Raw genomic sequence first — 15,763 nt, 5'->3', positions numbered from 1 at the left:
TCCGGCAGTTTCCCTTCTCTTCTTTAGTACCCCTCACTTTTGAAATCCTACCTTGCGGTTTATCAGCACAAAGCATTCTTTGCCCCTGTTCAAATTACCGAGCTCCATCTCTCACCGAACACGACAAACGAGATGGCTGCACCACGGCCCACTGCCCCCCAGCCTCCCCAGCACCGGGGCCTCACGGGGTGCATTTAATGGTGGCCAACCTAGACACTGGCATTTATGCGTTTTTGTCTTCAATTGTATCACCCTCCTTGAAGTTACTGTGCAGGTTACCAGCGTTTATCGTATTAGTGAGATAATTATCAGAAGTTGCCATATATCTCTGCAGTACCTAACATTTTTCTTCCACTCCAAAAGCGGTTCTAATTGCCAACAGGTTGATCTAAGCTCCAGAAGAGTGTCTCCCTTCGAAGGAATCTTTCTTTCCCCCTCACAAGGCTCCCAGAAGCCCCAGTTGGCCCTGACCTGACACTTGTTTTTTATTAGGCGTCCTGTTGGGATGGCCGAGAATCATGAAAAACAGATCCTCTGGCTAGCCTCCATGGTGAAGTTGTTAGACACCAACTTTCTGGGAACTAGGGTTTGATTTTTAAATGGCATGTGATCCTTCTGTGTTCTAGGGACTCAATCAGAAAAGTGAAAGCCATTAACAAAAGTTAGAGTTTTATTCATCTCATCAACTTCCTGCCTGGGTTCACAGCCTTACTGACTGAAATCAAATCATTTCCGATCGGACGCAAAGACCTGCGTTTCTTTGGACTTCTGAATCCATGTTCATGTTTTCTCTGGCCACTGAACACCTTGGAGATTCCATTAGGGACTGGATGGAGTGGAGGCCCCTTGGGGGAGGGGGAGTAAGTCCTCAGGTGTTCAGGCTCTCCACTCACCTGAGGAAGGGCCCGGACTTTTAAGTCATCAAGTAATCATCTTGGCTGTGGGCTTGGGAAGAAATGGCCATTATTTACTGATTGTATTTGGTACATATTGTGTGATACTTGAAGAGATAAAAGGGATTTACCAGCCCTTAATTGAAATCTAAGCTTTTTATCACTTACTTTTTCCTTGCCCCCTCTCCTCCCTTCCACCTTTCTCCTTGCATTGTGATGATCTAGTGGGCACTTCTGTCAACAGGACAAATGCCTCTTCTGACTATAACCTCTTAATAGTTGTGTATAATGAAAACTGTAAACTTTTTTTAAATAAAATGTGTATATACCTTGAAAAAAAAAAAAAGAAAATACTAGTCATAGAGCAATGCATTGAAAAAACTTACTGGGTATGTTCAAGGCAAATTCATAACTTTAAATGTATTTACTACTGAGTAACAAAGAATGAAAATAAATGAATTAAATGTTTGAAGCAAGAAATTGTAGAATGTACAAAATAACCCCCAGGAAAATTTATAAGAAACACATACAAAATATAAAATTATATTCTAATCAATTATTACAGCAGAGTTAGGACTGAACTCTATGATCTGAATCTCTGTAAAAACAAATATTAAATGCAATAACAGGTGTATTTTACACTGATAGGATATATTTCACCAAGATGGTATAGTAGGCATGAATCTTGTACTCCTAACAATACAGCTTTTAAAAATAAAAGTAGAACTGCAGAAGGAAATAGTCTTTGTTCCCTAATGTGAGTGTACCTGTCTGTACATATGTTTTTACAGATGTCATCTTTTCCACATATAAATTCTTTATCAGGTAAAACTTTTTAAATGCATAATATGAAAGAATAATAAAACAATCTCTAAATTTCCCCTAAGTTGTAGAATTTTTTAGTATCATTATCAATACTCCCATTGATTCTTTAAAAATAATAAACATTCTTTACCTTCCAAAAAAGAAACGGTCTTAATTCTCATGATAAACTTCTCATAAATCAACAGATTTATAGACATAAACTATCTGAAGCGTTGAGAGGATTTGAATGACACAATCAACACACCTCATGCAATCAGTTATAGCTAGAACTCTGTTTCAAAACACACACTTTTATTTCACACACACATGAAATATTCAATAAAAATTACCAAATACTAGGCACAAAGAAAACCTCTATAAATTCTCCTATCCCTCTCCCAAACTATCTGTCAGGAGATTAAACAACAAACAGATAGAACTCTTGGGTTAAGTAAGAAATACAGTGTGAAATTAGAAAGTAATATAGAAACGAATGACAATGAGGTCAAATATCAAATGAGGCCAAAGTGAGACTCACAGGAAATTTTAGGGAATTAACCGAAAAGATCAGAAACCAAAAATAATGAATGAATTAAGCATACTACTCAAGAAGTCAGAAAAAGAACAATAAAATAAAGCCCCCCAAAGGGGAACACTGGACTACTAAAGGTAAAAGAATTTTCATGAAATAAACAAAAAGAAGTGCATTTGATCACTAAAATCAAAAGGCAGTTTGTACCATTTAGGAGTTCCCAAGTAAAACGCTAACTTAAACAGGCTTAAAATTTCTGTCTCCTCGCTACAGTGATGGCAACTTCATTGTGAGTCAGTCCCCTTATTGAAAAATGGTGGCCAGCATCCTTCTGCTTCATCATCCACACTGAGAGAGAGGATGTATTTCTCTCCTCTCAGGTCTCAGTCATGTCTCTTTGTGACCCCATGGACTGCAGGGCGCCAGGCCTCCCTGTCCATCACCAACTCCCGGAGTTTACTCAAACTCATGCCCATCGAGTCGGTGATGCCATCCAACCATCTCATCCTCTGTCATGCCCTTCTCCTCCAGCCTTCAATCTTTCCCAGCATCAGGGTCTTTTCAAATAAGTCAGTCCTTTGCATCAGGTGTCCAAAGTATTGGAGTTTCAGCTTCAGCATCAGTCCTTTCAATGAATATTCAGGACTGATTTCCTTTAGGATGGACTGGTTGGATCTCTGTGCAGTCCAAGGGACTCTCAAGAGTCTTTTCCAACACCACAGTTCAAAAACGTCAATTCTTCTGCACTCAGCTTTCTTTACGATCCAACTCTCACATCCATACATGACCACTGGAAAACCATAGCCTTGACTAGATGGACCTTTGTTGGCAAAGTAATGTCTCTGCTTTTTAATATGCTGTCTAGGTTGGTCATAACTTTTCTTCCAAGGAGCAAGCGTCTTTTAATTTCATGGCCGCAGTCACCAGCTGCAGTGATTTTGGAGTCCAAAAAAATAAAGTCTGTTACTGATTCCACTGTTTCCCCATCTATTTGCCATGAAGTAATTCTGAAAGAGATGGACATACAAGGCCACCTGACCTGCCTCTTGAGAAACCTGTATGCAGGCCAGGAAGCAATAGTTAGAACTGGACATGGAACAACAGACTGGTTCCAAATAGGAAAAGGAGTACGTCAAAGCTGTATATTGTCACCCTGCTTATTTAACTTATATGCAGAGTACATCATGAGAAATGCTGGGCTGGAGGAAGCACAAGCTGGAATCAAGATTGCTGGGAGAAATATCAATAACCTCAGATATGCTGATGACACCACCCTTATGACAAAAAGTGAAGAAGAACTAAAGAGCCTCTTGATCAAAGTGACAGAGGAGAGTGAAAAAGTGGCTTAAAGCTCAACATTCAGAAAACTAAGATCATAACATCTGGTCCCATCACTTCATGGCAAATAGATGGGGAAACAGTGGAAACAGTGGCTGACTTTATTTTTCTGGGCTCCAAAATCACTGCAGATGATGATTGCAAGCATGAAATTAAAAGACGTTTACCCCTTGGAAGGAAAGTTATGACCAACCCAGACAGCATATTAAAAAGCAGAGACATTACTTTGCCAACAAAGGTCCATCTAGTCAAGGCTATGGTTTTTCCAGTGGTCATGTATGGATGTGAGAGTTGGACTTTAAAGAAAGCAGAGCGCCAAAGAATTGATGCTTTTGAACTGTGGTGTTGGAGAAGACTCCTGAGAGTCCCTTGGACTGCAAGGAGATCCAACCAGTCCATCCTAGAGGAGATCAGTCCTGGGTGTTCATTGGAAGGACTGATGCTGAAGCTGAAACTCCAATACTTTGGCCACCTCATGCAAAGAGTTGACTCACTGGAAAAGACCCAGATGCTGGGAGGGATTGGGGGCAGGAGGAGAAGGGGATGACAGAGGATGAGATGGCTGGATGGCATCACCGACTCGATGGGCATGAGTTTGAGTAAACTCCGGGAGTTGGTGATGGACAGGGAGGCCTGGCATGCTGTGATTCATGGGGTCACAAAGAGTCAGTCATGACTGAGCAACTGAACTGAACTGATAGTAATGGTACCAAGAGTGGGACAAAAAAGAAAACTGCAGGCCAGTACAACACTGGAACAAAAATTCTAAACAAAATGGTAGAAAAATGAATCCAGAGAATATTATAAATTTACCTAAGCAATCTAGTGAAAGTCTAGTAACATATTTCATTATGTAAACATATTTAATAAAAATAATATTTTAATAGCTCACAACTGTGTCACCAGGGCCCAAAACAGTGCCTCACACAGAGGGAAGTCCCAATAAGTATCTATGAAATGAATAAAAGAAGAATTCAGCACATATACTCCCACCATTATTGCTACTAATTCATATTGTGCTAGAGTCTCCAGCAAGGAGATAGCAAAAGAAATAAATGGTGTGAATTTAAAAAAGGACAAGAGGTAGCTGTGACCATTTTAGGTAATTTGATTACCCCAAAATAAGCCAAGAGAATCACTGAAAAACTACTGAATTAAATACACAGCTGTGCAAGATGACCAGGAATCAAGATCATTATGCTTTTAATCCATTCGACAGCTTTAAAATACCTAATACATGGAGTTTTATAAATGTAATGGAAAAGATACCATTCCTAAAAAACATAATCAAAACTTGTAAACTACTCAGAAATAAACTCAGTATTTTCCCAGACATCCATGAATAGAAGAGCTGAATAAGTGGAAGCATATACTACATTCCTGGTTAGGAACTCAATACTGTAAAAATAACAATCTTCTTAAAATTATTCTGTGCATTTAATTTTAATTCAAATACCAATAATATTCTTAATGAAAAATATTAAAGAAAAAATTTTAATGAAAACTGACAGATTATAAAGTTTATAAGAAAGGCAAACTTTGTAGATTAAGCTTTTTTTTTTAAGAAGATAGCTTTTGCTACCATTTAACAAAACATAACATGAAGCTGGTTGACACAGTACAGCATTAGCCCAGGAACAGACAGATTAGTGGGAAATACAGAGATTTTTAAAAAATCTACCCACAAATATATTGGAATTTTGTTATTATAAATGTGGACATTCAAATCAGCAGGAAAAGGATGGACTCTACAGTAAATAGTGTTAGAGGTTGACCTTACACTATACATAAACAAATTTCAAATGGATTAGTTACACATAAAAAACAAATTTATCAAAATATCAAATATGTGAATACAGCTTTATAATCTGGAGGTGGAATAGGCCAAGTTAAGCAAGCCCCAAAATTCTTAAAGAAAATAAAGACTGACTGACTTCATTCAATAATAATTTTTGAAGTCTTTACAGGAGGATTACCCTTCTATTCTACATATTTCTAAAAGATAAGAGGCAGCAACTGGGGAAAATATTTGTAAAGTAATTGACAAAAACTTAATATTCAGGACTTTCCTGGTGGTACAGTGGATAAGAATCCGCCTGCCAAAGCAGGAGACACAGGTTCAATCCCTGGTTTGGGAAGATTCCATATGCCACAGAGCAAGTTTGCCTGAGCACCACAACTAGTGAAGCCCATGCGCCTAGAGCCTGTGCTCCTCACCAAGGGAAACCATTGCAAGAGAAGCTCTTGCACCACAACAAAGAGTAGCCCCTGCTCATATAAACTAGAGAAAGCCCGTGCACAGCAATGAAGGCCCAGCACAATCATAAATAAATGAATAATTCTTTAAAACGCTAAATATTCAGAGTCGACTCACTGGAAAATACCCTGATGCTGGGAAAGATTGAGGGCAAGAGGAGAAGGGGGTGACAGAGGATGAGATGGCTGGACCGCATCACCAACTCAATGGACATGAGTTGGAGCAAGCTCTGGAAGATAGTGAAGGACAGGGAAGCCTGGCAGACTGCAGTCCATGAGGTGGCAAAGAGTCAGATATGACTTAGCAACTGAACAACAACAACAAAAAAAATATTCACAAAAGAGAAAGACCTTCCATGAGAAAAAGATAAACAACTTAATTACTAAAATAGGCATATGAGCAAAGGTTTTATTAAGGGAAAGATGTGCCTTTTTTTCAATAAACACATGAAAAGGTATTCTTCCAATCAAGGAAATGCAAATTAAAACAGCAATGATATAACTTTCTACCACTGGATAGGCAAAATTTTTGAAAATTAATAGTATCTATTTTTAGTAAAAAAGAAGAAATATTCATTCTTGTATACTAAAGGTATAAATGTACACTTGTTCAGCCTTTGGGAGGAGTAAATTATACAAATAGTATTCTTCCAAAATTACTACATTTGTGTTTCCTTTGATGGTCCTCCCCTGAGTACACTCCTAGGAAGACAGTTGCAGACATACTTCAGTGTGTCTCCTCTCCCACTCCATCCCCAAGTGTGCAAGAACACATTCACGGCAACACTTCTGCAATGCCTAAAACCTGGTGCTGGTTAAATGATATACACACATTCACATGGTACATATGAAATAATGTAAAATTATGAATAGCTCTGGGTATTGACATAGAAAGGTTTTCAAGGCATATAGTTTTTTTTAATGTAGGTTATTTAACAATATATATGTGTCTAATTGCTTAAAAAATCATTGATATATTTAAGGATGCTAACAATGATTACTTTGGAGGAGGGAAGCAGCATTACTGGTGGGGGGTTAATGAGCAAGGGGGAATCTTTATGTGTATTTCTGAATTTTTTTTGGTAAATCACAACCAAACATCAGTTATTGCTTTTAATTATTTTTAATTTTAAAAAAATATAGGAACAGGACTTTTGTAATCAATCTTTTATATGCCAGTTATAAAAAAAAGCAAGCTGATTTTGGAGGACAGATCCTTCCTACTGTCACCTACAGTGCATGTCTCAGTTGCTCCCGTCACACCCACTTTACAGTTGAGAAAACTGATGCCTCAGGCCCAGGCCTTTTCCCAAAGCCCCAGCACAAGTGGCTTAGCAAAAACCAACAGTCTCCACTCTGGGAAGCCTCCTGAGAATTAATTCCAGGAGGTCCTGCCCACCCACCAATCCCCAATCCCCAGGGCCACCCAGAAAAGAGAAGAGAGTCAGTTTATGTTTTCACAAATTTAATCCCTGCTACCCTGGTCCCCAATTCCAGAGCACTTCTAGGCCACACTTCCTTTCTCCTGGTCACTCAAGGCTTAGTCATCCACCACTTCCCTCCCCACTAGGAGGCCAAAGCTAGACTCAGTTCCAGGGGCCACTTTTTCCCCATCTTGACTCTTGTTGAATACAGATCCATGACCTTGATCTAATCTTGGTCTGGCCTCATTCAGCAAAGGCAAAGCACGGAGAAGGGAGAGTGAAGATCAGGGGCCCATCTGGGGCTGCAGCAGCCAGAACAGGAGTAGCAGCCAGGCAGAGGTGCAGGGAACTGAGAGAATCCCATTGCTTATTTGCTTCTTGATCCATCTGCTGTATTTGGTGATACGGGTATACACGCCCGGATTATGTACTTTGGCGCAGGCCTTTTCCCAGGACAACACCCCAGCAAGAATCCATCTGCCCTCGACTTCACAAGCCAATGGGCCCCCAGAATCCCCCTAGGCAAAGAGAAAGGAGTGATGGAGGCTCCCAGCCCAGCTGAGGCCCAAGGGACTAGGGGACCCAGAATGCCCACCCTCTGAGTTCTGCTTGGAAGCTTGTTTCAATCTCACTACCTGGAATCTTCCTTCACTCCTCAGTTGAGGACCCCATCCCAGAATATCAGGCAAAAATCAAAGTCACGGAGAAGGAAGATGGGAGAAGGGCTCTGCCTGATGATGATGACAAAGAGGGAGGCCAAGCAAACCCTTCCCTGGGGACCTGCCCCCCATCTGGAGTCATCCCAACCAAAGGACAGCCACCAGAACCTCCCAGAAACTCACAGAGCACAAGTCTTCTCTGTAATTGGTGGCACAAATCATATCCCCCAGCACAAGGGGGACAACGCGGGGGATGCGGGACTTCTTGCGGTAAATCTGGTCACACTTCTTGTTGTCCATGATAAACACCTCGGCCTCCTGCAGATCTGGGGCCAGCGTGGAGTTGGCTGTAGAGGAGTCCAGTGGGGTGAGAACTGACTCCTCATTCCACTCAACCCTGCCTCTTCCCAGGGTCTTGTCACCTCCAGCATCAAGACTTGGCCACAGCCCTTCACGTCTCCAGGCCCTCCTTCACTTGGCCCTTCCCCTGTGGTGTGGACCATGTCTGACAAGCACCTAACTCTCTAAAGCTCTACTCCAAAATCCTTTTCTCTGGGAATCTTTTGCTATTGAGCCAAGCAGGATACAATACAAGTTTCAGTGCAACTACTCCCATTGTAGTTGGGACCCCAACACCACGCTGCTTCTCTCCAGCCTCTGAGCTTTGTACTGGCTGTGCCCTCTGCCACCTGATTGACACTCACCCCTCCTTCTGGAACCTCAGGCACACCTCTGCACCTCTGGGCAGACCTTCTGCCCAGAGCTCATCCCACACTCCTCCTGACTTACTCTCATGATCACCTGACAAAGTCTCTGCCTCTTTCCCTGTGAGTCTGGGCCCCTACCAACACTCAGTTATAAGTTCCCAAGAGGCAGGACATACAGCCTCAGTGCCAAGGGTCTGGCACGTGGCAGATGCCTGAACGTTGACATTTGTCAGGTGAATGAATAAGTGAATGAATTTATGAATCCCTAACTCTAAGCTTCTGAAAGAAGCAAATGATCTGGCTTTCCTAGGTCTACATGAAGGGCCCACAGCAAGTGCAACGGTGTAAACCATGGCAACACTTCTCATGTGAGGAGCAATCCTAACACATCCAAAGAACCAGGGGTCAGAGGTAACAGCTTCGTGAGAGGCACCATGAAGGGGCTCAGCAGGCAAGACCCCAACAGAATGGAGTGTACCCTCTGGGGTGCCATACCTCACCCCCAACCCCTTCCTCCTTACCTGAGAAGCGCTGTTTAACCTGGCCCCAGCCAGTTACCCAGCACTGTGTCCCAACCTTCAGGCTGTAGTTGGGCTCCGGAAGGCAGATGGGCTGCACATACTTGGTGATGATGACAGGACTATGAAGTTGGAGAAGGGCCACATCACCCATGATGAAGGTCCGGCCCCAGTACTTGGGATGCATAATGATGTCCCTCACAGGGATCAAGATGGTTCTCGTGGCATTCGGGGGCATCAGCTTGGAGGTGCCAAGAAGCACTGAATACTCTTTTGTGCTACAGGAGACACAGAACCCCATCTGGTGGATGTCAGGTTCTCAAGCAACACTATGCTCCTACCTTCACCAAGGATGCTCCCGTTAGCAGAAGTCCTGCCTGATTTGCCCTGCTCACTCCATCCTGCCCATCCAGCCTGGGGGTCCTCAGGGTCAGAGATATGACTGCCTCCTCATTCATCAGTCGAGCTGATCAAGTGGCCTGGTCTATGTGTTGTGTGTTTAAGCGTGCAGTTATTAGCATGCATGCAGGTTCTCATGTGTGTGAGGGGTGGGGTGTATGCTGGGTTTGCCTGTTGCCCTGGCTAGGATAATCTCTGTAGCTCGGGTTCCTGCCCTGGCTCAGTTCCCTGGCCTCTGTGAGATCATGAGAGTGACTCTCTCCTATTCTGGACATCCCTTCCCACTCCCCCAACCTCCTATACTCCCACACTATTTCACAGAGGAAACAAGGAGTCTAGGCTGGGTTCTTTACAGTCTTGGGTCTCCAGAAGCGATACTCACCCTTGGATGCAGTGGGCAGCAGTCACCACCCAGTTGAGGTCAATGAGGGCCCCTCCACACACGTGCTCATTTTCCACTCGGAGGCTCACTTCCCAGGGCCAATGGCGGGACATGTCCAAATTCTTCGGCCACCAAGGTTGGCCACAAGCTTCAGGAACAAGTGTGCCAGGGAGATACAGTGGCCACAAAGAGGAGGCTAAGGATGACTAAGACCAAGATGCCCCCAGGGGAATTTGCACAAGGCTGTAAACTCAGGGACTTGCTTCCATTTCAAAGAAGGGGAAACTAAAGTTGAGAGAAGCGCAGAGGCCTACCCAAAGGCACTGAGCTGGAGAGAAAATGAGACAATAACAGAGATAAAAAGCATCAAAACAGAGACACAACAGGAGGAGCAGAGAGACACTGAGACACACAGGGAGCAGAAAGCACAAAAGTTCAAAACAAGGGAGAAGCAGAGAAGGAGTCCCAAGATAGGAAATGCATTTTCTTATGTCCCAAGGCCATGTTCCTAAAAGGTTTTCTGCATCTCTTAAATGCAAAAGGCCTCTGTCCCCATACTACTCAGAGTCAAGAAAATCTCCAGACTTCTATGTCAGAAATCTTTACATAGACGATTCAAGAAAAAGCCCCAGCATGGAGCCAACAGAGGCCTCCCACTCACAGCTTACACACTTGTTAGTTTGCAAGTAGTTTCAACATCAAGTTGTATGACTGTATGAATGTGAACATACGTGCAAACTTGTAAATAAAATACTAGCTGATATTATATTTTTTAAAATAATGAACCATGATCGTGTAGAGATTGTCCCAGGGCACAAGGGCAGTCCACAGTGGAAGCACTCTTGGTGTATTCTCCACATAAACAGTTCTTTTCTCTAAGGAAAAATCATGTGCTTTTCTCAACAGATATAGAAAAAGGCATTTCAAAAATTCAACACAGCTTTATGACTAAAAAACAAAACAAACTCTTACTTTAGCAAATTAGGAACAGAAAGAAAATCCTTATTTATAAAAGTAACATGCAACAAACCTACAGGAAACATCATACAACATTAAAGAAGAGACCAAAAAAATTATACTTTCAGAAGCCAGGAGTAATGATACTTTGTGGGAGGAGGGCAAAGGAAGTGATTGGGAAGAGAGAAGGGAGCTTCTGGGCGCTGGTACCACTCCACTTCCTGACTGGGTGGAGACTGCACAGATGCATTCACTGTGTGATCATTTCATGAGCTGGGCACACAATTTGTGCACTTTTTGTGTGCATGTATATAATACTTCAATAGTTGATTTGTAAAATCAGCAACATTTCTCTACCCCAACCAACCTGAATATAGCACAACTATATTCAAAATAAGATACATTTTATAGCTAAAAAGTATAAAATACCCTGGAATTCAAGTATTCAACACTAAGGAAGATGTCTGTGGTAATACATTTTAAACTCTAATAAAGGACACTGAAGATGACTGGCATAAATGGAGGACCCATTGTTTTTAAATAGAATAACTAAATACTTCAGATGCAATTCTTCCCAAAATTAATCTGTAAAGTCACTTTCTCAGTTTGAATTTTTAAGAAATTTGATAAACTTACTTGAAAATTGAAATAGAAAAACAAAGGTCCATAAAGTAGAGCAAAGAAGGGATACTTGCCCCAGCAGATACTAAGGCACACATCAAAACCATAGTAACAAAAACTGTGGTACTGACAAGGACAGACAAGTGGACCCCAAAAAAAGAACAGAGAACTTGAAATTGTTCTTCAGGATACAGGAACTTAATGCAAATAAAGGAGCTACCACAATCTGAGTAAATGATGGGTTGTTGAGCAGATGGTGCTGGGAAAACTGGCTCACTATAAAATAAATAAAAACAAAACTCAATTCTTCTCTGGTAGTACTTGAAGACCTTGGAGGTAAAACTGTAAAGTTAACAGCCAAACATGTGACATTGGGATCGAAAAGGACTCTTTAAACAAACCTCAAACCACAACCCATAAAAGCATTAAACTGATTAACATGATTACATAAAAATCAAGGATTTTTGACCCCAGGAACAAGGTTAACAGACAGATGACAGATTAGTAGGTAATATCTGCAATGTCTAAAATCAATGCTTTTGTTAGGAATATACAAAGAACTCTAGGAAATCATCAAGAAAAAAGAACAATAGACTATGTACAAAGGAATAAGGACAATCAATTTATCAGAAGAGGAAATTCAAGAGGCCAAAAGCACAATGAGACATGCTCATTAGTAATGAGAAAAATATCAATTAAACTAAAGAGTCAGTTTTTTAATATATTAGATAGGCAAAACCTGGATGAAGCCAAGGGGTGGGAGGTCTGTAACAATAAATACACCTTCACAAACTGCTGATAGGAATGCAGAGGGCTGACTCAATTAGAGTATGGACAGTAGATAAAAATATGGTATCAATGTAAATTTTTGAAATTCATACATTGTACTGTGATAACCTAAGAGAATATCCTTAAAAAATACACATCAGAGTATTCAGAGATAGAGTGGTATGCTACTCTCAACTGATTCTGAAAAAAATCATGTATATGTGTGTGTTCCTTGTACTATTTTCAGTCTTTTGTACGTTTAAAATTATTTCCAAGGAAAATTTTTTTAAATGGAGCTAAATGAAAAGAGGAGGAAACAGAAAGAGATCTAGAGCACATACTGTTTATGTAAGTTAAAAATACATGCACACAAAACCACAATATGTATTTATACCAAAATACAAAGATATGCATTGAACATACAAGAAAGGTTGGGAGGAGAGTGAAGAGAAGGAATAGGGGTGGGGCAAAGATAAGAGAAAAAATAACAGTTCACAATAAATTGGGGTGCACCTGTGACAATGGAAACCTATGAACAACACAACCCTCCACCCTTAAAGTCTAAGGAAAAAGACAGGAAGATCCCAGAAAAGCCAGGCTCTACAGACACTTCCATAAGGCCCAAGAGGCTCCATCTGCAAATGAACAGTTCAGAGCTCAAAAGGTTTCTTCCTGGGCATGTTCCCTGATGGGATACAGCCTGACTTGAACTTAAAGAGGCTCTGCATTCCCATAGGAGGTCCAGATACCCTTTCATTGTGCATTGTTGAGTCTGTACTTCCTGGTAGGCACAGGCTGTTCTTTAGAAAGCAGGCCATTTACACTGAATTTCTGCTTCCTATAGACCCAGAAACACTATATCTGTGACCCTCTTCAGAATATACCCTCCCAGGATCCAAGGTTTTCTTGAGGCAGGGTCTTACCCTACCCACCTGGTTTGGTGCTGTCTCCTTTGTAACCTGGAGGAGAAATGGGGAACAGAGATGAAATAAGACATTGTAACAGGATGACAATGAAGAAGTACACTTTTCATTAGTTCATTCAATCCTTCACCAATTATTTCCTAATCTCACACTCTGTTTCCAGCCCTGGAGTCCAAGGCCAAGGGGCTGGGGGTTGGGGACAGAGGTGTATCAGACAGACACATCCTATATTTGCTCTTGAGGAGCAGATTGTCCAGCAGAGAAGTCACAAGTAAACACACAGTCAGGCATATGAGATCAATGTGGGGACAAGGCCCCACGTGTCAGGTAAGCCCAGAAGACAGAGAGTTAGAGAGGATTCTGGAAAGAGGGGTTATTGTGCCAGATCTTAAAGATGAGAGAGTAAAACAGAAATGAAAAGTGACAATGACATTTTTTTATGAAAGAAACATCATGATGCAAGCTGGAGACTCTAGAGGATAAAGGACAAAGCCTGTGATGGCAAGAAATGACGCCAGGGGAAGAAAGTCAGGGGTCAATCGGAAGTGCCTTCATAAGTCAGGTCAAGAAGCCTGGCTGAGACTCCGGGAGAAGGGAGACCAATGGAGGTGTGACCTGGTCAGGCTTGTATTGTGAAGGCAGTATGCAGATTAGATAGGAAGGTGAAAAGGTTGAAAGCAGTAAGATTCCACCAAAGACTCGGCAGAAGCCAGGCTATAAATGAGTAGAGCTGAATGGCAGTGGCAAAAGACTTGATGAGCTGGATGTGGGACTAAGGAAGATAGCTGAGTCTAGGGATAACTCTCCAATTTCTGATTTTAGAGAAGAATGACTACTATCCACTGAGTAAGAGGACAGATTAAGAGAACCTAGTTTATCAGAAGAAGAGGATCTCAACTTTGGAACCCAAGGAGCTGTGACGGCTCTAGGTCCTTCTAGAACAGATGCCCAGTATGTTGCTGTGCATCCAGGCACATTGTTTCCTGAAGGAGCATCACATAAATGGCAGCTGCAGCTCAATACCCAGGGCAAGTGAGTTCACTCAGATAGCAGTGAAGAGGGAACGCAGACAAGACTTCTGGGAACACCAATAAGTCAGGGATGAACAGAACATGGGGGGCCTGGGAGGAACACAGAAGAGGACGGGAGTCTCTCTGATGTAGAGGAGAATCAGGAGGCACCGCCTGAGAGAAGCGGAAGGATTAGAGAAAATCAAAGAGGGAGGAGTGGAAAGGTCAGGGATGACAGGGCAAAGACATGCCAGGAACGGGCTAAAGATTAAGTGAGAAGTGAGGAAGCACCCGAAGGAAAGATCAAGTGAAAACTTACTTCGAGAAATCTAGCAGTGAGGGGATGAGACAGGGTGAAGAAACACAGTAAATAGAAACGGAGAGGATACAGATCAATGAGTGCAGATGGAGGGCCCAGAGTCCAGAGCAGGGGTGAGCAGGCTGACCTTGAACAAGAGGCCTGTCTCCGATTTCTAAAGAAAGGGTAACAGTCAGGTTTGGAGGGGCCCCCGGGGCTGAAGGAGTCAAGGGAGACAGCACCTGAGGGCCTGCGTTTCCTGAGGGAAGGAAGGCACTGCTAGTGACACACCCTCTGAAGAACAGAGGGTCTGAGAAGAAAGTGAAGTAGGCAACACTGGTTTAAGTGTGGAGGCCATGAGCTTAGCCCTCAACGCAGGGATGACTCCCCTGGCACCACAAGGCCTCAGGAGGCTGCAGGGCTGGCGGGCCTAAGAGTAGACGCAGAGAGGGCGGGAGTTTGCGAGCCCTGGAACACAGGAACCGCCCTGAGAGAGGCCCGAAGGCTCAGTAGAGGAGAAGGGACTCCGGGCTGGCCGGCGGCGTAGGGCCCGTCCCGGCCTCTACTGCGAGTTGGAGAAGGGCAGCGTCGGGGAAGACCGGGAGCGGGAGCGGCGCGGAACAGACGCCACCCTCACCCGAGTTCAGCAGCAGCAGTAGCAGCAGCAGGAAGCTGCGGCTCAGGCCTAGCGGCCTCGAGGCTGCAAGGCCTGCGCTAGGGCAGGACAACGAGACGGCCATAAGGCCCCTGAGGCGGCCTCTAGCGGCGGCAGCGGCGGCTCGCATGAAACGCGGACGCTGCGACGACGTCACCTGCACTTGACGCACATGACGGAGCTTCAGACACGTGACGGCCCGTCCAGCACGTGATGACGTCGATGACGCGCGATGGTGCCCCTGGAATCATGAACACTCAGTAACACGTATGCCCCACCTCCTGCGGGCTCCGTGAAGATGGCTGCGGAGCCTTCGGCCTCTCGTTGCCTCCGCGGTGGCCGGTACCATGGAAGTACCCTCAAGTGCCTTAAGTTGGTGACTGTACCTCCAAACCTGGCCAGTGAAGGCACATCCAAATCCCCAGACTGGTGTTGGCGACATGTCGTCCGGCCTCTGATCACAACCATGTTTCCCTTGCATTGAAGAGTTTCTCAGTTTATGTTGTTTTGAGACTCTGGAAAGAGGTAGAAAGCACCAGAAAAGAACACTAAGGCTAGGGAATCAGGGAAGATGTCCTTATAAAAGTGACATTTAAGCTGGACCTAAGATTTGAACAAG

At 43.2% G+C, this 15,763-nt stretch overlaps 1 protein-coding gene across 1 annotated transcript; it reads right to left on the bottom strand.

Moving 5' to 3' along the window:
- Window positions 1-7,531: 7,531 nt before the first annotated feature.
- On the bottom strand, window positions 7,532-15,229 carry LOC133046131 (serine protease 45). Its single transcript, XM_061129075.1, has 6 exons — window positions 15,127-15,229; window positions 13,191-13,217; window positions 9,913-10,060; window positions 9,135-9,409; window positions 8,090-8,253; window positions 7,532-7,765 (listed from the first exon to the last, which is right to left on the bottom strand). The coding sequence occupies exons 1-6, from the start codon at window positions 15,227-15,229 to the stop codon at window positions 7,532-7,534; spliced, it is 951 nt and encodes a 316-aa protein (XP_060985058.1).
- Window positions 15,230-15,763: the final 534 nt, after the last annotated feature.

Source organism: Dama dama, chromosome 24 (genome assembly GCF_033118175.1).
Source record: "Dama dama isolate Ldn47 chromosome 24, ASM3311817v1, whole genome shotgun sequence".
NCBI lineage: Eukaryota > Metazoa > Chordata > Mammalia > Artiodactyla > Cervidae > Dama > Dama dama.
This window is presented reverse-complemented; position numbering and strand designations above follow the sequence as displayed.